This window comes from Monodelphis domestica, chromosome 2 (genome assembly GCF_027887165.1).
Source record: "Monodelphis domestica isolate mMonDom1 chromosome 2, mMonDom1.pri, whole genome shotgun sequence".
Classification (NCBI taxonomy): Eukaryota; Metazoa; Chordata; class Mammalia; order Didelphimorphia; family Didelphidae; genus Monodelphis; species Monodelphis domestica.
The window spans coordinates 235,022,787-235,045,727 of record NC_077228.1 but is presented as its reverse complement, the minus strand read 5'-3'; the positions used below and the strand labels follow the sequence as shown (position 1 = coordinate 235,045,727).

The 22,941-nt window shown below is 41.3% G+C and overlaps 1 protein-coding gene across 1 annotated transcript in view; it reads left to right on the top strand.

The window, feature by feature from the left end:
* The first annotated feature begins 2,425 nt into the window (after positions 1–2,425).
* Positions 2,426–22,941, top strand: part of GAA (alpha glucosidase) — a 29,980-nt gene continuing 9,464 nt past the window's right edge. Inside the window, exons 1-13 of the mRNA XM_001380195.3 lie at positions 2,426–2,951; positions 6,233–6,830; positions 6,985–7,130; positions 7,340–7,505; positions 9,577–9,673; positions 10,682–10,801; positions 12,119–12,237; positions 12,404–12,535; positions 14,813–14,923; positions 15,898–16,011; positions 16,163–16,247; positions 17,518–17,635; positions 18,309–18,442. Of these exons, the coding sequence (XP_001380232.1) occupies positions 6,279–6,830; positions 6,985–7,130; positions 7,340–7,505; positions 9,577–9,673; positions 10,682–10,801; positions 12,119–12,237; positions 12,404–12,535; positions 14,813–14,923; positions 15,898–16,011; positions 16,163–16,247; positions 17,518–17,635; positions 18,309–18,442 (1,894 nt within the window). The 5' untranslated portion in view covers positions 2,426–2,951; positions 6,233–6,278. The remainder of the gene's footprint in view (positions 2,952–6,232; positions 6,831–6,984; positions 7,131–7,339; positions 7,506–9,576; positions 9,674–10,681; positions 10,802–12,118; positions 12,238–12,403; positions 12,536–14,812; positions 14,924–15,897; positions 16,012–16,162; positions 16,248–17,517; positions 17,636–18,308; positions 18,443–22,941) is intronic.

Sequence of the window (22,941 nt, the reverse complement as noted above, 5' to 3'; positions counted from 1 at the left end):
GTCAAAATCACTCTTTAATCAAGGGAAAAGGGGTTAGCGCTGTCAACATGGAAATCTAGAGATCCCCAGTTTATTTAGTTTGGGTGTAGAAACCCCAGGTTTTGATCTTGTCACAGGAGAGGTTTCCTCCTGAGGGAAGGTCCCTCTTCACCAGACAGTGAACTTCCTGGTAGTTTGGGTGGGAACAGCTAATCCCATCCAATATTGAACATCTCTTTTGTCCCAATGGTTTCTCCCCTAGGCTAAGGTCCATGACCAAGGTGACCCAGTCCTGGGCTGAGTCTTTCCCTTTTGTGTCCATTGTAGGGCCCCAGCCCCTCACTATTCCTGTCTGGAACTCCTCATTTTCCTTTCTCGACATTGTAAAGTCAATCAACTGTCCCTCTAATCCTAAAGCCCCCAGGTCATCTAGAGTGGTATATAGGTTTTCCAAATTCTTTTGTTCCTTGGAGTCCATCCTGAGTCGGTGGCACTTCCAGGGGCTAGGGACCAGAGCGTCCTGACTGTGCAGTCTTGGAAAGCAGCTCTGTTGTATTAGTAGCGCTAACCCCTTTTCCCTTGATTAAAGAGTGATTTTGACTATTTAATAGTTCTGTGTTTTTTCTAGTTGACAGCGCTACTAAGTGTGACAACAGAGCTTCTTCTGGAGGCTGCACAGAGTCTGGACGCCCTGGTCACTGACCCCTGGGAGTGCCACGGACTCAGGATGGACTCCCAAGGAACACAAGAATTTGGGGAGCCTATATACCACTCTAGATGACCTGGGGGCTTGGAGTGAGAGGGACAGTTTACAATGGTAAGAAAGGAAAATGAGGAGTTTCACATAGGAATAACAGTAAGGGGCTGATGCCCTACAATGGACACAAAAGGGAAAGACTCAGCCCAGGGCTGGGCCACCTAGGTAATGGACCTTAGCCTAGGGGGAGAAACCATAGGGACAAAAGAGATGCTTAATATTGGATGGGATTAGCTGTTCCCACCCAAACTACCAGGAAGTCCATAGTCTGGTGAAGAGGGACCTTCTCTTAGGGGGAAACCTCTCCTGTGACAAGGTCAAAACCTGGGGTTTCTATACTCAAACTAAATAAACTGGGGATCTCTATATTTCTATGTTGACACAATGTACACAAGGAAAGGAGGAGTCCAGGTAGGGGCCGGACTTACCTGGGAGAGACCTTTCATACAAAGGTAGAAACTTCTAAGACAAAAGGGTACTTAAGATTTGATTATATTGGGCACTTCATAAGTGATCCAGACACCTAGAAGTTCAATTAATAGAACCAATATTATTTATTAGTAATTCATACCTAACTGGCCAGGGCAACCTTCCCCAGAAACTCAGGCGAACTATTATCAGGGAAACTCCCTCCCTCCCTTCCATCCTCATGTGACTCTTAACCTAGAAACACCCAATGACCCCATCTAGGGTCCTGAGATGTTTATCCTCCTTGATGATGAATCTTTATGCCTCCAGGCAGACCCTAGTCAGATGACCACCCCACCTCACCAAATGCCTGAGGGACTAGCTCTAGAGTCATGTCCACACCAGGACATAGCATCTGTTGTAAAGAGTATAAAAGCGCCAGAACTGATGTCATCTGCGGGACAACTTTTCCATCCATGCTGTCCCCATGGAGGAACAGCCTTTCCATTCATACTCCCAGGAACTGCTCCCCATCTTGCTGGTCCACCTTGCTATCCTCCTGGCCATTCTCAACATTACTCCCTAAACTAATAAATTCTCTTTTTGTTTTTAAGCTAAGTTTTGGAGTCTTGCATTCTTGCAAAAGGTCTCCTTCCCGAACCCAGGGGTACCCATCTGGACCCCATAACACTTCCTAGTGAAATTTGCACGGGACTGAAATTACAATGTAGTTTTTATAGGGTGTAAGATACAAAGCAAACAATGTTTATTATGAAACATAACCTTGATTGAGAGAGCAGAAGCTATATTGGTCAGTGGTGTGGGGTGCAAGTCATTCTATCATTCCGTACATATCAAATCTTAGTTCTGATTTCTACTTTTCCAGGAGAAAAAGAGATTCTTCTGGTCAATGACTTAGTTTACCTCACTTCAATATCTACTAATTCTACCTAAACAGATCATTGAGTACTTTGAAGTTTATTATTCAGTCTGAGAAAACGTTGACAACTGAAAGTGTTTTTTTTTTTAACTTTCACTAACACCTACAACACTGAATCGCACATAGTAAACTTTTATTGGTTGAACATTGTTGCTGACGCCCACTCTTTTAAAGTCTAAACTATCAGTGAAGTATTTATGGACTACCACCCCAACAACCACAACCAGGGATTCTGTAAGAAAGCTGCTGTGGTTCAATTGGAAGTTCTGGAAACCACGCCTCTCAAAAAAAAAATACCATTCTCCCCCAACCGGGGTTATTTTCATCTGCAGAGCCACGTGCCCTTAAGAAAAGCCAGAGGAAGAAGCAAACAAATCTAGAAATAACTGAGGTAGGGAAGAAAAAGGTCTCAAAAGTCCAGGCTTGGAAGCAGTAGACTGCCCGCACCCACACCGACATCCGTGGGGTGGAGACCTCGGAAAAGGGCTCCATCAGGGGGAAAGAGGTAGCGGCACTAACAGAGAGATTGGTTATGAAGGGATTTCAGTCACACCTCCGCGCTCAGCATAGACTGATACGGAGGGAACACAGGGACGAGGAGTAAGCTAAAAGGTCGAGAGAGGACCCCAAGGCCACGCCTCCGTCTCCGCGGTGGTCCGACTGCGCGTGATCAGACTCGATGTCACGTGAGCTCGATGGGGGAGGTGGAGAGGGAAAGAAGAGTTAGCGGCCCTGTCAGAGTCACGTGGTGGGCTTGCGCCTGAGGTGGGCGGGGCTGCCCTTCCCTGAGTGAGCTGGGCAGTCCTCCGAGGGGAAGTTTGAGGTGCTCCGGAGGGCGCCTGGTTGCGGATCTCCTGGACCAGTCAGGTATGAAGAGCTGGGGTAGGGGTCGCTGGGGTGCAGGTGGAAGAGAATGGCACCAGCGCTAAACTTCTTTATTGCTGCCCCACTTGCTCTTGCCCTCCCTCTACTGCTTGGAGATGTTTCTGCCCCCGATTCCTAACAGGTTCCCTGGTTATCTCCCCAAATCCCTAACACTAATCCCTAACAATCAAATGCTTTTTCTATTTTTCTTTCATTTCTTCCTTCTATTCCTTTCTCACTTAATCTTCTCTCTTAAAATCTATACTAAGTATCGGTTCCAAGGTAAAAGGGCTAATCAGTTAGGGTTAATTGACTTTACCAGGGTCACATAGCTAGGAAGTGTCTTGAGGGCACATTTGAACCCAAGACCTGTGGTCCCTAGTTTGGCTTTCTATCCACCATGCTGTGTAACTGCCTCCTTCAAAATACCATTTCTAATATATGACTGATTATATATATGTACCATTCCTGCCACATATTCTCTACTGACCTCCAGTCTCTCATTGCCACTGCCTTTTGGACCTCTTGAAGTGGATGTCCAGTAGATATCTGAAACTCAGTATGTCCAAAACTGAACTCATATCCATTCTCCTAAACCTCCCCACCCACAACTTCCCTATTACTGTAAAGGGCAACACCATCCTCCCAGGCCCTCAGACTTCACCCTTTTATCCAAGCTTTATTGAAACCTGTCAGTTTCAACTTTGCAAAATCTCTCAATTAATGTCCCCCTCTCTCCTCTTCTGCCACCATTGATTTAGGCCCTCATTATTCTTACTTTATCATTTACTCTCCTATATAGGGACACTGACCTCTTGGCTGTTTCACCAAGATACTATGTGTCTGGGTTCAGGGCATTTTCTGACTGGGACCATGCCTGGGACTTAATTATAGTGCCTTCCTCTCTGTTTCCTATTTTTCCTTACTCATTATGTACATATTTATTTAGACTACTAGGTGGCTCAATGGATAGAGCGCCAGGCCTGGAGTCCGGGTTCATATGGCCTCAGACAAGCTGGGTGACCCATGGCAAGTCATTTAACAAAGTTTCCTCATCTGTAAAATAAGCTGGATAAGGAAATGGCAAGACCATTCCAGTGTCTTTGCCTTGAAAACTCTAAATGGAGTTGGACATGATTGAAAGGACTGAAAAACAGCAACCACATAGTTTAAGCCCCAATATAATGTTAGCTAGAGGGAAGAGATTCCTTTCTTCTCTCTGTCTCCCTAGCACAATTTCTGACACATAGAAGGAACTTAATAAATGCTTGTAGAATGAATGGATTTAAATAGGATAGATTCAGTTCAACAGTTCAATATGCAAGGCACTTTCCTAGGCAGAATGGATGCAAAAACAACCAACAGGAATTATAGTTTCTGTCCTGGAAGGGGCTTGCATAAATCATGTGAACAAATAAAGTAAATGCAAAATAATTTCAGAAGGGGATCGAGAAAGGCTTCTGTAGGCTATGCCTCTAGTTTCCTAACCAGGAATTCTAGGAGGCAAAAGTGAGATGGAAGTATACTTTCTGGACATGTGGAACAAATAGCTTGTACAAAGGGGAAGGGGGAAGTATATGGAATGTGGAGGTCAGAGAACAGATGCAAGTGGACACTTGCAAGGGGAATAATTAAAAATGGCTCTGGACAAGTAAGCTGGAGCCAGACTGGATAGCTTTAAATGCCAAGCTGAATGTATTTTATCCTAGAGGTAATGTGGAGACACAGGATGAATTTTGAGCAGGAGAGGGATACGGTCAGACTACTGTTATACAGCTAACATTTAAATAGCACTTGAATATGTGCCAGGTACCATCTTACTTGTATCTGGTCCTCACAACAACCCTGGGAAGTAGGTGCTATTATCCTAATTTTTACAAATGAGGCAGTGTAGATAGAGCACCAGGTCTGAAGTCAGGAAGGTTCGTCTTCCTGAGTTCAAATCCGACCTCAGACACCAGCAAACTATGTGATCCTGGGTAAGTCACTTAACTCTTTTGCCTCAGTTTCTTCATTTATAAAATGCACTGGGGAAGACCAAATAAGGATGCAAAGAATTGGAAATTGAAACAGCTGAACAGCAAACAAGTGAGGAAACGGAGGGAAATAGAGATTAAATGACTGGACCTGGTCACATACCTAGTATGTATCTGAGGCTAGATTTAACACAAATCTTTCTGATTCCTAACTTACCTGGCCTTTAAATCACTCCCCTATCATTATACCCAGTTATTAAAGTGGTTCATATTTAAAAGTGCCTTTCTTACCATGGCCCCATAAGGTAAGTGGCACAAGTATTGTTATCCCCATTTTTACAGATGAGAAAAACTAATTAATTTGCCCAAGGTCCCAGAGTGGCAAAGCCTAAATTAGAACCAAAACTTCTGACCTCAAGTCCACTGTTGTTCACACAATGCCCTCCTGCTGCCTTTCTGGGCCCACTTCCATTAGTCCAGCTTGGTCTGACTGCTTTCAGTTATCATTTCAGAGGCATGTTAAATCTTAAAAACCCTTTTACAAAAATGATTCTGGTGACAGTGTAAAGGAAAGGCTCAGGAGTCAAAATAACAACAGCAGCATCAGTACTAGTAGCAGTTGCAGCAGCAGCAACAACTTGTATTTATATAGTACTTTAAGGTTTAGAAAGTGTTTTATAACAATCCTGTTAAGTATGTGTTATTGTCGGAATACCCCTTAATAAGCTATATGACCAAGAATAAAATCTCTTTTGAGTTTTACCATCTTCATTTATAAAATAGAAATTATGCACATGTCTGAGAGTTACTGTCAAATTTAAATTAGGCAAGTATTTTTGCAAACTTTAAATCACCATATTTATGGTAATGTTATTAAAATAAATAATATATTTATAATATAAATATTTTATGTAAATTTGAGCTATTATTATTAGCTGTTTATTGACTATTGATTTATGTCCTATACCTAACCACACCCTTAGTTTGTTCTTAGTTTGACTTGCTATATCGAAGTAATCAGCCTTTAGTAGTCTTATTTACTTTTCCTTACCTTGCCTTCTTTACAGTCTTCCTTACTTCCACTAGTCTACCTCATATGTTGATTTAATGCCTCTGTTTCTTTATTTGTCCATTATGGAAAGTCAAGGCCAATAGCATCTTTCTCTATGAAGTATATAATTGATATTTGGTAAATGCTCTGAGATGCCAAGAAATTGCTTTGGATTATTAATAATCAAATCATCTTACACTTTCCTTTGAGCTGACCTTAGCTCCTATCTAATATTTATTCATTTCCTAAATCAACAGGCTACACTTGAATCTAGAAACAGCATAGCCATCTCAGATGTAAGTTATGGATATGGAAGGAATGCCACGTTCCTGGCGCTTCAATTGGCTGATTTTTGGAGGATGTAGTGTTGCTGTCTTAATGATATTTGCTCTCTTGGGGGCTTCCTTTCTCCATGTATCAGTTGTGATTCCAAGAGAATCCAGAGACATCTCAGCACAGCAAGGCATCTATAGGGCTGAAAAGGAGGCAACAGGGAAGTCCTGGGCCCAGCCCCATCAGGAGTTTCATAAAAACTCCACTGGAACTCCTTTGTATTGTAACATCTCCCCTGATTACCGCTTTGACTGTGCTCCAGAAAAGACCCTCACTCAGGAGCAGTGTGAAGCCCGAGGCTGCTGCTATGTTCCAGTAACTCAGCAGGGATTCTCCCAAATATGGACGCCATGGTGCTTCTTCCCACAAAGTTACCCAAGCTACAAATTGGAGAACCTCACCACCACTAAGACAGGCTACACTGCAACTCTAACTCGTACAGTACCTACCTTCTTCCCTAAGGACATCCTAACCCTGCATTTGGAGGTGCACATGGAGACAGAAAGCCGACTGCATTTTACAGTAGGTGGAAGCTCAAATCCAGGACCAAGTTGGGGTAGGGTAAATGGACTGTTGTAATTGTTTAGGGAATAGGTTTTAGGGGTAGCACCATGCATCTCCCTGCTTATCAGTGAATCTATAACTTACACTTACAATTCCTCTCTCCTTCTCCCAGATCAAAGATCCTTCCAATCAGCGGTATGAGGTTCCCATGGAAACCCCTAAAGTCAATACCAGGGCTCCTTCTCCTCTCTACAGTGTGTCATTTGAGGCCAATCCCTTTGGTTTGGTCATATTTAGGAAGTCAAATGGAATGGTCTTGTGAGTATTTACAACTTGTACTATTGTTTTCTTATTTTTAAGAAAAGGACAAATAGTATGGTTCTCCTATAGGCCCCAAGGCACACCTGAATTGGTCCCTTTGGGAATATATCCCCCAACGTGTACAGATCATTTTCAGATTTCCCCATTTTCCTTGAGATTCTCTGTGGATCAGACAGCTTACTGGGAAATCTTATTCTCTCTGACAGGTTAAATACAACCATTGCTCCCCTGTTCTTTGCTGACCAGTTTCTCCAGATTACTACCTCCCTTCCTTCCCACTATATTACTGGCCTTGGGGAACACCAGACATCCCTAATACTCAGCACCAACTGGACCAAGATCACCTTCTGGAACAGAGACCTACCACCTGTGGTAAATGGGAAAGGCCATAAAAGGAAGAGGCTTTCTTCTTTTTTTTTTATTTGACCAGAAATAGGATGGAGGAAAAGATAAAATGTCTATTAGTCAATGGCTTGTAAATACTGTGTCTCTCTAAATCCAAGATCACATTTTTTTTGTTATTACTTCACACTGTTGTCTTAAGTTGAGTTTACAATCTTTAAAAAACTTTGCTCTCTTTTACATGAGCTGTTATGTAGCCCCACATTTCCCCAGCCAGTGCTTATGTTACATGCTAACTCTGGTAAAATCCAAGTGGCAATTTTCACTTATATTCTTTTTTTTTTTTAAACCCTTACCTTCTGTCTTGGATCCAAGGCAGAAGAGTGGTAAGGGCCAGGTAATGGGGGTCAAATGACTTGCCCAGGGTCACACAGCTGGGAAGTGTCTGAGGCCAGATTTGAACCTAGGACCTCCCATTTCTAGGCCTGTCTCTCAATCCACTGAGCCACCCAGCTGCCCTTTCACTTAGATTCTTAACAAAGTGCCTTGAGCCCAAAGGATAATAGTGACTCTTTCACACCAACCCTCAGAATACATAGCTGGATGTGGTTCAAGATGGAAATGACTGAGTAGAATCAATACCTCTTCCTTTCCCTAGAACTAGGGGTTTTTGTGTCTGTCATGGACTCCTTTATCTGGTGAAACATAAATATTCCTCAGAATAATTTTTTAAAATTCGTAATTCAAGGAAATTCTAAGCTTTAGTTTCTTTATTCCTCTTATTTGTGTCTCTTCACAACCCCATTTGGAGTTTTCTTGGCAAAGATACTAGAGCGTTTTGCCATTTCCTTCTCCGTCTTATTTGACAGATGAGGAACTGAGTCAAACAGGGTTAAGCAATTTGCCCAGGCTCACACAGCTAGGAACTGTCCAAGGCTAGATTTGAACCCAGGTTTTCCTAACTCCAGGCCTAGTGTACTTATCCACTGCACCATTTATTTGCCCAAGTTTCAGTTAAAGATTAGTAGATATATGTAATTTTTCCTATCTAAGTTCGTGAGCCACCAAAAATCATAGAAAATCAAAAGCAAAGCAAGGCCGTTTATTCCTCTGCTACCTGACAGCCTTTTAAGATTCCTGTTTTGTCTCTGCCCTGCCTGAAGTCTTCTTTTTCCTTGGGTCAAAGAGCTCTATATTATCAACAGATTCTCATATAGCATAGTCTCCAGTTCCTTTACCATCCTAATCACCTTCTTCTGGATTTACTAATCAGTGTCCTTATCAAAATGTGGTGCCCTTAATTAAATATAGCGATCAAAGAACATAGCTGAAAGTAAAATAGTAAGTATTTCATTTGACACAGGGTAGAGTGAAGCAAGTAATTCCCTTTTTCTAGAAGCATCTATTAATGCTGAATTTAATTAGAAGATTCGTAGGGGAAATAACGTCTTTCAGTCTCTTTTTTCTTTCCTTTATTCCCTCCAGACACTCAGAATTTTGGATGTTGGTTTGCAAGATAGTTATTTATGTCATCTTACTGAGGTCTGAGGGTGAGCTCGCTTGACTGCCATGTCAGACTGTTGATTCATATCCAGCTTATACTTTACTAACACTCCCTAGAACTTGTCCAGAAAGATGGTTATGTAGCTCTGTCTCCCACATCCTTTACTTAGCCAAAATGTAAGTGTAAATTTCCTCCTTGGCCCTTTAAAAATGCTACTGGTATTTGAGAGGTGGTACGGTCAAATCACTCCAACCTTCAGAATAAGAACCTGCAGCAGTGGCTGGAAAGCAAGGTTTACATCACTTTCACCTCAAGAAGAAGCCTTTGTTATACAGTTGGGGTAAATGAGAGACTAGTGCTAAGATGGCAGAGATAAGGAAGGAATTCTATAAGAGATACAATGTACTCAAGTCCCCATTGCTTTCTTGTCATTAAACAGGTACATACATTGTCCACATAGCTCATAAGAACTTAGATATATTTGGTGATGTAGTGATTCCAATCACATTTCTAATTAGTTGATAAAATGCAGTTTTAGGATTTAAACAGAATTTGGTTAAGTGAGAACTAATATTGGCACCTTCTTCTCCATCCTAGCCTGGGGCCAATCTGTATGGTTCCCACCCTTTCTACCTATGCCTGGAGGAAGGAGGTTTGGCCCATGGGGTCTTCCTACTGAACAGCAATGCCATGGGTAAGTGATTGAGAGCTTCTCAGTTACTGAGAGAATTACACATTAGAACTGGAGAAGACTGAAGATAAAGATAATCTAACAATCTTATGCATTTAAAAAATATTATTCTGGCAGAGGGGTGCATAGGTTTCACTATATTGCCAACCCAAAAAAGGGTTAAGAGTTGATCTAGTTTGATTCCCTCCTACCTAGAGGTAGAAGAAGAAGAAACTAAGGCCCATGGAGGGTAAATGACTAGTCCAAGGTTGCATAGGCATTAAGTAGCAGAGTTGGGACTCAAACTTGAGTTCTCTAACTCCAAAGTCAGAACTGTTTCTATTGTACTACACAGCAAGTGGGAAAAATGTCAAATTGTATGTCCACCCATTTCTTAATGTGTTTCTAGTGCACTGGAGCAGGAGTATTTCTTGACATCTTTTCCTAACTCTACTGCTCAGTTTTGTTTGTTTGTTTGTTTGTTTGTGTTTTGGCCAGCTTATTCCTCTTTTCCTCATTTTCTTTTGTCAACTGGAGATGAGCTTCTCAGTTCATTCTCAGCTAGCTACCTTGAGATGTTGAATATCAATAAGGGTATATTATGAAGTGCTTCAGGGAATTTGTAAGACAAGGTCTTTTTCCTAAAGATAAGGACCATACGGCTCAATATCATTGTGACTTTATTAGGAGATGAAGTTTGGGATATGATGGAGAAGCTCAGGGTCTGTTCATTCCTTTTTTTTAATTCCTTATCCTATCCAGGAAGAGAGTAAAAAATTCAACTTTCCTAACAAAATTCAAATCACCCTTTTGTTCTTCCATTATCTGCATTTCTACCTTTTTCCCAAGAGTTTTTCAGTTTTCTCCTTAAGAGAGTAAGAATGTAGGGGAGTTGATATAATCCTGATTTCAGGGTTACCATAAAGTGTGGAGCCTAAGGTGTAACATGTGAAGGGGAAACTCTTCTCCTCTAGGGGACTGTGTGTGGCCTCTCAGTGCCTCCTAAATTTTCATGGTTGCTTTCCTTTACAGATGTAGTATTACAGCCAAGACCTGCCCTGACCTGGAGAGCAATAGGAGGCATACTGGATTTCTACATCTTCCTGGGGCCAGAGCCAAAGAGTGTGGTTCAGCAGTACTTGGAAGTTATTGGTAGGTCCTTCTCTCTGGGCTCCTTGTCTTCACCGATCCTTTTTATGAAAGCTGAAGTCTTCCAGCTTCTCCAGCACAGATTAGTATCAGGAGACTATAGATAGATGAAAGATTCCAGCATCCATAAGAGGTCTAGCACTGGTCATGGGGTATTTTTAGTTCCTTTATTTGTTGTACCTTCTGGTAGGCTGTGAAAATGAGGATCTTGTGGAGTGACTACTTGTCTCTGACTGCCATTCATCATCAAGGACAAATGAAACATAGTCTTCTTGGAGTTCATTCAGCATAACCTAATGAAAGATTTAAATTTAGGTTTTATGGCTAGATAGGAGTTATAAAATAATATTGTGGTCACCGATTTTAAAATATTATAGCTCAAGTCAAAATGACTTTTAGCAGCCTTTATTTACAAAGAGGTGGAAAAAGTGAAAGTGTAAAATGTAGATAAAGAGACAGATCCTAATAAGCCTACCAGCCCTTCTCCAGTAAAGTCTGGCTCAGCCCTGAGGCTTCCCCAAGTCTGATCTCCACATGGATTTCCCAGTAATCCTCAGCCAGAGTTCCACCAATGCAATCTCCTCCAAAGCCAAGGCAGGAATCTCAGCCACTCACCCAGCAAGCCAACACAGGATCCAGGGAGAAAGTCTCCTCCAAAGCCAAGGCAGTGATCTCAGCCACTCACTCCAAACACCAGGAAAAGAATTATCCCTAGACCATGCTGGTCTTTTCTTTTATTCTCCTTTTTCCACATCACTTCCTGTCACTCCCCCTTCACAGAAACCAATTGCAGTCTTTCAATTTGCCTAGCACTGGGGGTGTTGGGGGGCAGGGCAACAGTGACCTTTGGAGGTGTGAGCTTGTGAACTCCTGTACTTAATGTTAAGTAGGGGTACTTTAAGTTCTTGATTTGATTAGCTAAAAATAGACAAGGGGAGAGTTATCACACTGACTCTAGAAACTACACTTCCACCCCTTGACTATCCTTTATGTCCTAAGAACAAGACATGTCTTCTATACACACCTCAGTTGCCCCTCCTGTGAAATGTATATGAGGCAATAGGCTCATTACAGCATCTCCTAGCTGCCCTGACTCAGTGAAGTTGTTGCTATTTTTTAATCCTTATTTTCTGTCCTAGTAACAACTCTAGGATAGAAGGGCAAGGGCTAGGCAAACAGGGTTAAATGACTTGCCCAAGGTCACACAAATAGGAAGTATCTGAAGCCAGGTTTGAACACAGGTCCTCACAACTCCAGGCCTGGTTCTCTCTACTGTGCCACCTAGCTGCCCTGTCAGTGAATTTTTATATTGGTTTGCAGGATACCCATTTATGCCACCTTACTGGGGTCTGGGCTTCCACCTGTGCCGATGGGGCTACTCCTCCACCACCATCACTCGACAGGTGGTAAAGAACATGACAGCAGCTAACTTTCCCCTCGTAAGTCAATTGCTGGGTTCTCAGGCATATCTTGGGGAAAAGGAAAAGATGGCAAGAAATCCATAGGGACCTCAAAGGTAGGTTATTGGTGGTAGAGGCAATCCAGGACTGGGGAGCTGTTTCACCAGCAACCCCAGCAAACTGGACCACTGTGGTTTTGTTCTAGGATGTCCAGTGGAATGACTTAGATTACATGGATGCCAAGAGGGACTTTACTTTCAACAAGGACAACTTCTCAGATTTTCCAGCCATGGTACAGGAGTTTCATCAGAGTGGCCGGCGTTACGTCATGATTGTGGTGAGTTCTATGTCTTTTCCCCGTAGCTCCTCTCCTTTCCAGCCTTCCTAATTGTCCTCTTTAAAAGGGAAATTCTCATGTCTCTAATTTCACTGAGAGCCATTTATTAAACATCAGAGTTCAGATATAGAAAGGTCTTTAAAGGTCATTTAGTCCAACCTCCTCATTTTACAGATAAGGAAATTTGAGGACCAGAGTGTTTAAATGATTTGCCTAATGTCAAGTCATCTATAAAGTCCAGATATTATAATGCAGAACTAGAATACAGGTCCCTAAAATCCAGAATTTTCTTCACCATTAGGTGCCCTTTTAGATTTTGTATACAGCATTTCAGAGATACATTGTTCCAGCTCTCTTCTTTATAATATTAATTTCTCAAAAACAGATCAGAACTTTGTATCATGCCTAGCACTAACTTGAAGATTCAGAAATCTGTAAACTTTCACAGAACTCACCTACTTCTTCTCATAATCACAGTAATACTAGATCTGATAATGGAGAACCACTGTAGATTTAAAGAGAGATAGTACAGGCATGCCTCACTTTAAACAAAAATGCCTGATAAAAAATCTAGGGATTCAGTTTGTGGATTAGTGAGAAATTTTGTTATAGTGTTCCTTTTCAATAGCAATTCCCTATAAAGCTTTTTCAAGCCTTTTGAAGGAAATCAAAAATATTTATACTTAGGTCTCTGTAAATTCAAAGGAAATAACTCTAAAAAGTAAAACATAATTTATACAAAATGCAAATGATACCACTGTTTAAAATAACAAAAATTGGAAACAATCTAAATGCCCAATATTAGAGGAATAGATAAGCAAACATTAGAGCATATATGCAGACTCTATAACTATTAATGCATTTTTGTTAACAAATCAGGAGAGGGGTCAATGAATTATAGATTTTCAGAGTTGGAAAGGACCGTAAAGATAATTTATTCTAATCCTTTCATTTGACAGAAAAAGAAATGTTCTTTGGGGTACTTTCTTGCATATAAAACTGATTAAGTTCACAATATTTTTATAATCAGCTTTTCCACTCTAATTATTTTTTGAATTACAGTATCTTGACTTAACACATTATAACTTTTCAGGAAGTCATTTGTTGTGTAAGTGAAGTGTATGCCTATAATACATCTTTTGATTGTCTAGAATGATGAAATCTCTAGTCTCTCCAAAATCTCATATTAGCAAATCATTTCAGTCTTTTTACAACACCAAGCTTTTTATCAGAGAATTTCACTAGAATCAAAATGGAGAAAAAGAGAATTTTTTTTTAAAGTCCTGGATAATACAGAAATTGATTGAGATGGGCAGCTAGGTAGCTCAGTGGATTGAGAGCTGGGCCTGGAGATCAGAGGTTCTGGGATCAAATTTGGTCTCAGGTACTTCCTAGTTTTGTGGCCCTGGTCAAGTCACTTCATCCCCATGACCTGGCTCTTATCACTCTTCTGCCTTGGAGCCAATATTCAGTATTGATTCTAAGATGGAAGATAAGGGTTAAAAGGGGAAAAAGGTAAGGAATTGGTTGAGACACACAGTGTCCAAAATACCATCAACTTTCCCCTTAATTGCCCTCTACCCACAGGTTATCTTGGGCTGTTACCAGTTGCTCCAGTAAAATATACTGGTAATAGTCTTGATGACAGGGCAGTAGAACTGATGATGGGTCACCAAGAGCCAGAAATCTCAACCTTGGCTTGGTTTCAAGGGCCTTGGATTCTGGCCCTGGCTGTTCTACTTGGAATTAGCTCTCTTTTTCAGACCTCAGGTTTCTCATTATGGTTATAACTAATTTGTTCTCTCTAGTCTGGAGGAAAAAGCAAGATAGCATTAGTGAAGAAAGTACTAGGCTTGGAATCAGGAAGACCTGGATTGAAATCCTGACTATGACAGTGATTAGCTTTGTGACTGAACAAGTCATTTTCACCTTCCTGCAGTTTTCTCATATATAAAATGGGAATAATAGGGTTGTTGCTCAAATGAGAAGGCTGTTTATAGGTCCAACCACTATTACTATCCTCTGCTTGTGTTTGAATAAATGCATCTGGCCTTGGATTATTCCTTGGGAAGAATAAGATTTTTTAAGGACTTTGGGACCAGGAGAGAAGTCATGGTGTTGAGTCCCCCTGAGCTTTGACTGGGCAAAGGCTAAGGTTTTAGAAAGGAGGGAAAGCAGTTTGGAGAGATAAGTTCTCCAAGGGAATAGTGTGAAATCTTCTGACTGTTCTCTATCATGTCCATATGAAATGAGCTTCCCTCTTCCTATCCTCATCAGGATCCAGCCATCAGCAGCACTGGCCCCCCTGGGAGCTATAGACCCTACGACGAAGGTCTGAGAAGAGGAGTATTCATCACCAATGAGACAGGGCAACCTCTGATTGGGAAGGTGAGAACTGGCTTGGGGCAGCAGGGGGACAGAAGGTGGAGACTTTATGGCTGGTGGGAAGGGCCATGGTACAGAAAGAAGGCCAGAATGTTTAGATGTTAATTCCTACAATCAATATGATGCCAAATGGACGAATGAATCAGAACCAGCACTACCACACAACCCCAGTCTCCTAAAACAGAGGATTCACTTCTTGAAGAGCAAAGATATGGGTAAAGGGGGAGCTTTTAATTTCAGACCCAGTGGAATGAAGAGCCTGTCTGCCCTAGACCTGTAGTGCCTCACTTGGTATTACTTTGTTCCTTCCTTTCAGGGACTCTGTATAGCCTTTTAATGATGTCAGGCAGTCAGCTGGTCAAGTGAGCTATCATGTTCAAAATAAATTTGAGGCCAGGGCACACAATGGGTGAAGTGATTTCATGATTATTATGGAGTGGGGGGGGGGGGAGGAGGGCTTTCCTGTAATCTGGATTCCCATTTCAGATATCTAGCCAAGTTCCAGGCAGTGGATAGAGTTCAGGGCTTAGAGTCATAAAGAACTGAGTTCAAATTCTGCTTTGTTCGTGTGTTGTGTGACACTGGGCAAATCACTTAACCACTCTCTATCTCAGTTTCCTCATCTGTAAAATGGGTAGCATGATAACGCTTCTGTCATGGGGTTGTTGTGAGGATCAAATTAAGTGATATAGCATATAGTTTTACAAGCCAAAAAGTGCTAAAATACATTATGGCTATTATATTATCCCTTATAACATGCAGTTATTCATTCAACAACTCCTTTATTGAGCCCTTATGGGAGGTACTGTGGCAAATGCTGTTGAGGCTTTTCTTGCTCAGGTTGGAAGCTGAACCATGCCATGCTGACTGACTTAGATGCTGCCTAGGAATGAAAGGATGAGAAAGACTGGCCTGATAAATCAAAGGAGCTAAGACTTGGAGTACTTCCCACTTTCTTTGTCTTCTCTGCTTTTCAGGTTTGGCCTGGGGAGACGGCTTTCCCTGATTTCACCAATCCACATACCCGGGATTGGTGGTATGACATTGTGGAGGAGTTCCACACTCAAGTACCCTTTGATGGCATGTGGATTGTAAGTGACCCAACCATTTCTCCTTTTCCATCTCCCTCACTGATTGATGTCAACTGGTAACTGTATCAGTTCGCCCTGACCCTCTCCATCATCCCCCTGTCCCTGGGTAGCTGTTGTGGTGCTTCCTAAAACTGCTGTTCTTTCTCTCCAGGACATGAATGAGCCATCTAACTTTGTTACAGGCTCTGTGGAAGGTTGCCCCAACAATGAGCTAGAAAATCCTCCCTATGTGCCAGGTAATCATCTTCCCTCCCTGCCCCAACTGAGGATCCTTAGGTGCCTAAGTCCTATCCATCTGCCATAGAAAGGGGCTTCTTACCCTGGAATTCAAGGTGGCCAGAGCTTTACTGCAGAAAACCAAAAGGCTTTCTGATTAAAAAAAAAAATGCTTTCTCAAAATGGGCATGTCTGAAATAAGATTGAGAAAGAAAATAGGAAAGTTTAGAAAAAAAAACAATAATAGGAAAAAAGTGTAATTGAGATGATTTTAAAGGGTACAACCAAGTCAGAGCTTATGCAGATCAATACAAAATTAACTTAAAAGGGATTAGAAGAGTAGTTTTCAAGTAGCTGGAAGAGAGAGATGGAATTAGCCTTTCTTTAGTACCTAGTGCCAGGCATTATGCTAAGCACCTTATCAATATCTCATTTGAAACTCACAACAACTCTGGGAGGAAGGTGCTATAATTATCCCCATTTTACATTTGAGAAAACTGAAGCCCTGGTTTGCACACAGTTGCAGTGTCTGATACAGGATTTGAACTCTGGCCTTCCTGACTTCAGGCCTAGTCCTTATCCACTGTTCCACCTAGCTACCAACGTAGTTGAGTTTAACCTTAGTCCTAACACTGGGTGGTTTTGAATAATAGTTTGAATGAGTGAAGCATGGGAGGTGAGAGAGGGCTAGGAAAGGTGGGTGAGAATTCTACATTGCTTGTTTACAGAGTGTATTTTTATAGAGGAATTTAGATGACATCGAAGATAGTGTACCAGACCTAGAATCAGCAAGACAGAGTTCAAATCTGGCCTCAGATACTTAATATCTGTTGGACCCTGGGCAAATCACTTCACCCTATTTGCCTCAGTTTTCTCTTCTGTAAAATAATCTGGATAAGGAAATGTCAAACCACTTCACTACCTTTATCAAGAAAACCCCAAATGCAAATCCAGCCTCAGACACTTCCTAGCTGTGTGATCATGGGCAAGTCACTTAATTGCTTAGCCTTTATTGCTCTTCTGATTTGGAACCAAAACTTGAGTCTTGATCATAAGACAGAAGGTAAGAGTTTTAAAAAAAAGAAAAGAAAAGAAAAAGAAAATCCTAAAAAGGACACAAAGAATTGGACATGACTGAAATAACTGGAAAAAAATTCCTGAATAGGAAGAGGACTCAGGCTTAACTTTTACCAAAACCAAAGGAACCAGGGGTAGATAGTCAGGAGTTTTGAGTTGCCCCAATTTATGGGGCACAGGCAATATGGAAATCTCTTATCATTTTTGTTCCAGGTGTGATTGGAGGTACCCTGAGGGCAGTAACCATTTGTGCCTCTAGCCAGCAATACTTGTCTTCCCACTACAATCTGCACAATTTGTATGGGCTGACTGAAGCCATTGCCTCCCATGAGTAAGTGAAATAGACACTCACCTCTAACCCCCATCCCCTTCCCCACCTCTTCTGCTTCTTCCTTATCTCTTTAATACCAGTAGTAAGTGACTTAGGGGAAAACCATCCACATGATCCTGAAGTTTAAGGGTAGTCAGTGTCTACTGGTTCAGTAGGGTTATCAGGTTGTTTGGGAAAGTGAGAGGTCTTTCTTTCCTAAAAGGTTGAAAAATGGATCTGCCTGGCTTATCTGACCATGAGTTGAGATGACTCAGTGTTAACCAAGTGAACAAATGTAGGAATGTTGTAGAGGGTGAATTATGCAGGGTATTAGGGAATGAAGTGCATCATATTTATGACCTCTTTCAACATTGACTTTAACATAGCCTAAATATATAAGAAAAATTAAGAACACTGTCCCTCCTAGGTACAAGTAACAACCCAAAAATGCCTGTATTCTATGTGCCACTTGTGTACTTTCCACTGAGGCTACATGTATTTCTGTCAGTGGAGTTGTCCTGAATTTGGGAATGGATTATAGGAAAAGATAAGGTAAGAGACTTAAAGGAGTCAGCCTCTAACATCTAAGTTCTAGAGTTTAGATTTCAAATAGACTGAGTCATAGTTAAGGTCACAGATGGAAGTCCTGGGCATAACTGGAACTTCACTCTCAAACATGCCTTCCCTTTCCCAGTGCCTTGGTGAGGATTCGGGGAAAGCGTCCCTTTGTGATATCTCGATCTACCTTTGCTGGCCATGGCCGTTATGCTGGCCACTGGACAGGAGATGTGTCTAGTACCTGGGAGCAGTTGTACTACTCTGTGCCAGGTAAGGGGCCAAGGGAGTTTCCTGGGGAGCTCTGGTGGGAAGTTGCCATCAGCGTTTCCAACCTCAGGTCTTGGGGTACAGACTTAAGGAGTTCTACTTTGTATGGAAAGATTGTTAAGCATAGGGCAAGAATACATGTTAACAGTTCTAGACCTTCCCTTGGTTCCTATCAGGGATAAATGCTGGAGCAGAGGTAAGTAGATCTTAGACACAGGAAAGAAAGGATATGCCAAGGCAGGAGGAAGGTAGCCAGATTGGTGGGGGCTTTAAATGTTGAATAGGGATTCCCCCAACCAAGCATGCAACCAGTGCATACTTGAAATAAATCTTTTTGCTCTTGGGGTGTCTGGCTTTGCCTCTGATCAGCAGTGTACTCTCATTCCCACATGGTAATCCTAGGGGCTAATCTCCCTAAAAGCCTTTCTGCAATCACAGCACCTGCTGAAATGTATGTAATAGACACAGGTCTGGCTGTGGGCTACTGATGGAACCATTGTGCTTCAGCTTTAGCAAGAGGGATATAACTTTAGTAGAGGAGAAGTTTGGCCCAATCTGAAAGTCATTGTGGCATAGAAGCAGAAGTTGAAGTTAAGATTTTTGTTCAAAACTCACTTCAGGCACTTAATAGCTATGTTGCTCTAGGCAAAAAAAAAAAGGCAACTAAGGCTCAGTGGTTAAGAGCAGAAGGCCTGGAGTCAGAAGGACCTAAGTGCAAATCCAGTCTCAGACACTTACTTAGCTGTGTAACTTATCACTTAACCTTTTTAAATTTATTTGTTGTTGGTTTGGACTGAATTACTAATTGGTGGTCGCCAGGGTTTTAATTTCTAAATCCCAAAATGAATTATTAAAGTAAATGTAATTTATGGTAATTTATTTACAATAAAATGTTACAAGGGAATCACTTTAAAAGACTGATATATATTAATTTAAGGTCGCCAAGGAATTCAGCTATGTAATTCCTAAATGAAAACTCAAGTTTGCAGTCAGTCTTTTATGGAGTTTAATTACAATAGGAGGAAGAAAGGAATTAGAGATAGAGAGAGAGAAAAAGGGAGAGAAAGGAATATGGCTTAAATACCCCTTCTGTTTAGGCTGGGCCAAAAGGCCCAAGCCCTTAGATAGCTGGGGCAAAGAAAGGAGATCAGTCCCTATTACTCACGTGACCAAAATGGAGAAACAGTCTCAGAGGCCCCCACCTTCAGCTTCCTTCAGAGCAAGCTTCCTCAGAGTACACTGCCACCACTCCGATCAACTCCTCAACCACCCCGAGTCTTCAGACCCCCCTGATCTTTAAGGAAACCATCCAAGTTGCCTCCCCTCAGTTCTCACATCTACCAATCACTCTCCATCAATTTCCCTGTGCCAATGGAGGCTCTAGCTTAACCCAGGACCGCCCAGAGGCTTTGCACATGTCTGTTGAAGGTCATATTTTCAAATGATTAAATCTTTGCTCCTTTGCTACAGCCCTTTCTAAATCCTGTTAACCTGAGTAGGGTAGAGATTGGAATAATTAAATTTTGATCTAGGCTGCAGCCCTTACTCAATCCTGTTAGGACTGAATAGGGTGGAGATTGATTCCAAGTATCTCCATTATATCAATTCTAAAATCAATCATGACTCAAAGAAATTCCTGTTCTATGCTTAAGCATAGGTCAAAGTCCTTTCCATTGTTCAGCAAAAGGTTTCTGTCCTAAAGTAATCTTAAGAAGGGAAGAGAAGGAACCTCCCATGCCAATGGGGTTCCCATTCCAATAGACTATCAGTAAGAAATTTTCCAAGTATGAAATATCCCAATGGTGAAATTTCCAACATTTATAAGTCTAAGGAATTTTGAGGTTTACAATTTATGGTAATTTATTTACAATAAAGGGAAGAGAGAGAGAGAGAGAGAGCAAGTGAGTTATTCTACTGTTTCATGCTCTTTCCATTCTTTTGGACTTTGGAAGCTGCCACTCATCTTCTCTACAGAGAACACAATTAAGTAGGGAAATGGTAGTTCTCTGGCAAATTGGAAACCTAGAGTTCCCTATAGAAGATGCGGGTGATGGACATTTTTACCTTGAATGTCTAGCATAGGCATTTCTTTGTGGGGGAGCTGGCAAAAGAATTAGTCAGAGATGCTGAAGCCTCAAGATGCTATTTAATAAGATCAGTTCATTTGATAGCCAGGTAGAAATTCTAAGCCCCAGGGGGAAAGGAGTCTCAAGATGATGGGCCTTTCTCAGAGGTTCACACCTCCAGAAAGGCAAGGAAATTAAGTCAGCCTTTCACTCACCACAGTTACCGTCTAAAGGAAAGCAGTCTGAGCTCCTCCAAGGTCGAGTTCCACAGCAAAGTCCGAGTGTCTGTCTTCCAGTCTCTCCTCAAGTGTCTGTCTTCCCTCCAGTTCCGAGCAACTGATTGAAGTCTCTTCTTCACTCTTGATCCAGCTCCGAATCAGAGGAATCTATCTCTATCTTGTGTGCCTGTTTCCTCTATTTAAGGATCTTTTTCTCTTGTGTCACCTCCCCTAAATTTCACATATGCCAGTCACAGCAGATACTCCTCTCCAGGACTGCCCACTCAATGTATGAAATGGGTGTTCACACCTTTTTTATGTTGTTGTATCACACCTTTTGTAGTTAGTTTGCACCTTTAGTGGTTAGTTACTTTTTGTAGATTAAAATGGGTAGATCTACTTAAAATGCTGAGTCAATACTTTTGGGGATTAAAATCTAAAAATAGATAGGGGATTACAATTCAATCTTCCCAATAAAGGAAGAGCTAAATATCTTCATTGTTACAATCAGGAGATAGCTAAATCCAATCTTCACAATCTCTATCCAGTGGAGAAGGAAATGGCAAATCATTACAGTATCCTTGCCAAGAAACCCCTGTAGATAGCCATGGTCCATGGGGTGATGAAGAGTCAAGCACAACTGAACAACAAAACTCTAGGCAAGGCACTTACCCTACTGAGCCTCACTTTCCACATTTGTAAATTGGACACAGTTACTCCTGTAGTACCTGCCTTACAAGGTGGGTTAGGATTACTTTATAATAATTGAAAGATCAATTAATTAGATTCTTTTGTCAATATTATTTCCTACATTTAGTGCCATTTGCCCACTACATGAATGAATTTTCAGTCCACTTATTGCCTTCCCAAGGAAAGAAAGAGACAAGCAAACAAGCTACGACTATTTGTGGCCTAATAGATCAGTTGAAGGATATCCTTTGCAAACAGCAGAGGTATTAGGAGGGTTAGAGATGGGACAAAGTTGCAATGGCTCCTCTGGGTCTTAAGTTTTCTGCCAATTCTCTGGGAAGCACAGAGTTCTGTGGTCTCAGATCAGCTGGGAGGGAGAGACAGCTCTCCACATGCATGGGGGGGGGGGGAGATAATGCAACACACAAGATGGGTCTCTATAGGTACATGTTGCTGAAGGTGTGGCACATGCACCCCTATGTGGCAGTAGGGGCTGCTCTGTTCCCCCTCTCCACAGTGCCTGGGGACACTGTTCTCATGTTCCACCTCCTTCCAGCAGCCCAATGCGAGCACTTCCTCCCTCTGCTGTCTGGAGTAATATGGGGGACACTCAGGCAGCTTGAAGGTGCAGTTTGGGCACATGATCTCTAAAAAATTCACCAAGAATCCTGGGAAATGGTGGTATTATTCCCATTTTATAAATGAAAAAACAAAGGCAGATGGAATTAAAGTGAGGTACCTAGAATTACACAGCTCAAGTCTCAATTTGAACTCAGGTCTTCCTAACTCTAGCTCCAATGCTCTATGCTGCCTTCTCTACCCAGGGACATTGAGAATAAAAAAATGGCTAAAGGATTTGCACAGGCTATATAGATGTTACTCATTATTGTGGCAGATTCATAGAAAGTTAGATATGGAAGGGAAATCAGAGTTAAACTGGTCTATCTCATTTTACAAATGAGAAAACCAATGTCCACAGATGAAATTATTTACTCCCAGTCATATCATTAGTTAGTTACTATTTTAAGTAGAACTTTAACTCATACTTTGTAATGCCTAGCTACTACTTCATATGCTGTAATAATTTTATGATGAAAACAAAGAATTCCAGCCTTACCAAGTTTGCATAGAATTTTCCAACTAACTAATAGAGAACTTTGCTTTTTGCTTCAGTCTATTCCTGGAGATAATAATAGAGCAAATTAAGCAGGAGTTATTTGCTGATGCTTCTTCCAAATTGTTGCTGAACAAATTCCTAGAAGGAAAGGGAGAAAAAATCAATCCTTTAGATATTTATTTCCTTTTTGTCCATTCCATCTGTAAGGATTAAATTAGGAGTTTCACAAAATAAAAGAACAGCTTTTTATAACTTAAGTTTAATGAGAATATAGTAGAATTTATATTAAATTTAAATATTAATATTAACATTAATATTATCCCTTTAAGCCAGAGAAAAGAAAACTTCTAGTAGCTTTTAACAATTTAGTTTAATTAAAATGATAGTAAAAGAATATGGTAAAATGAATAT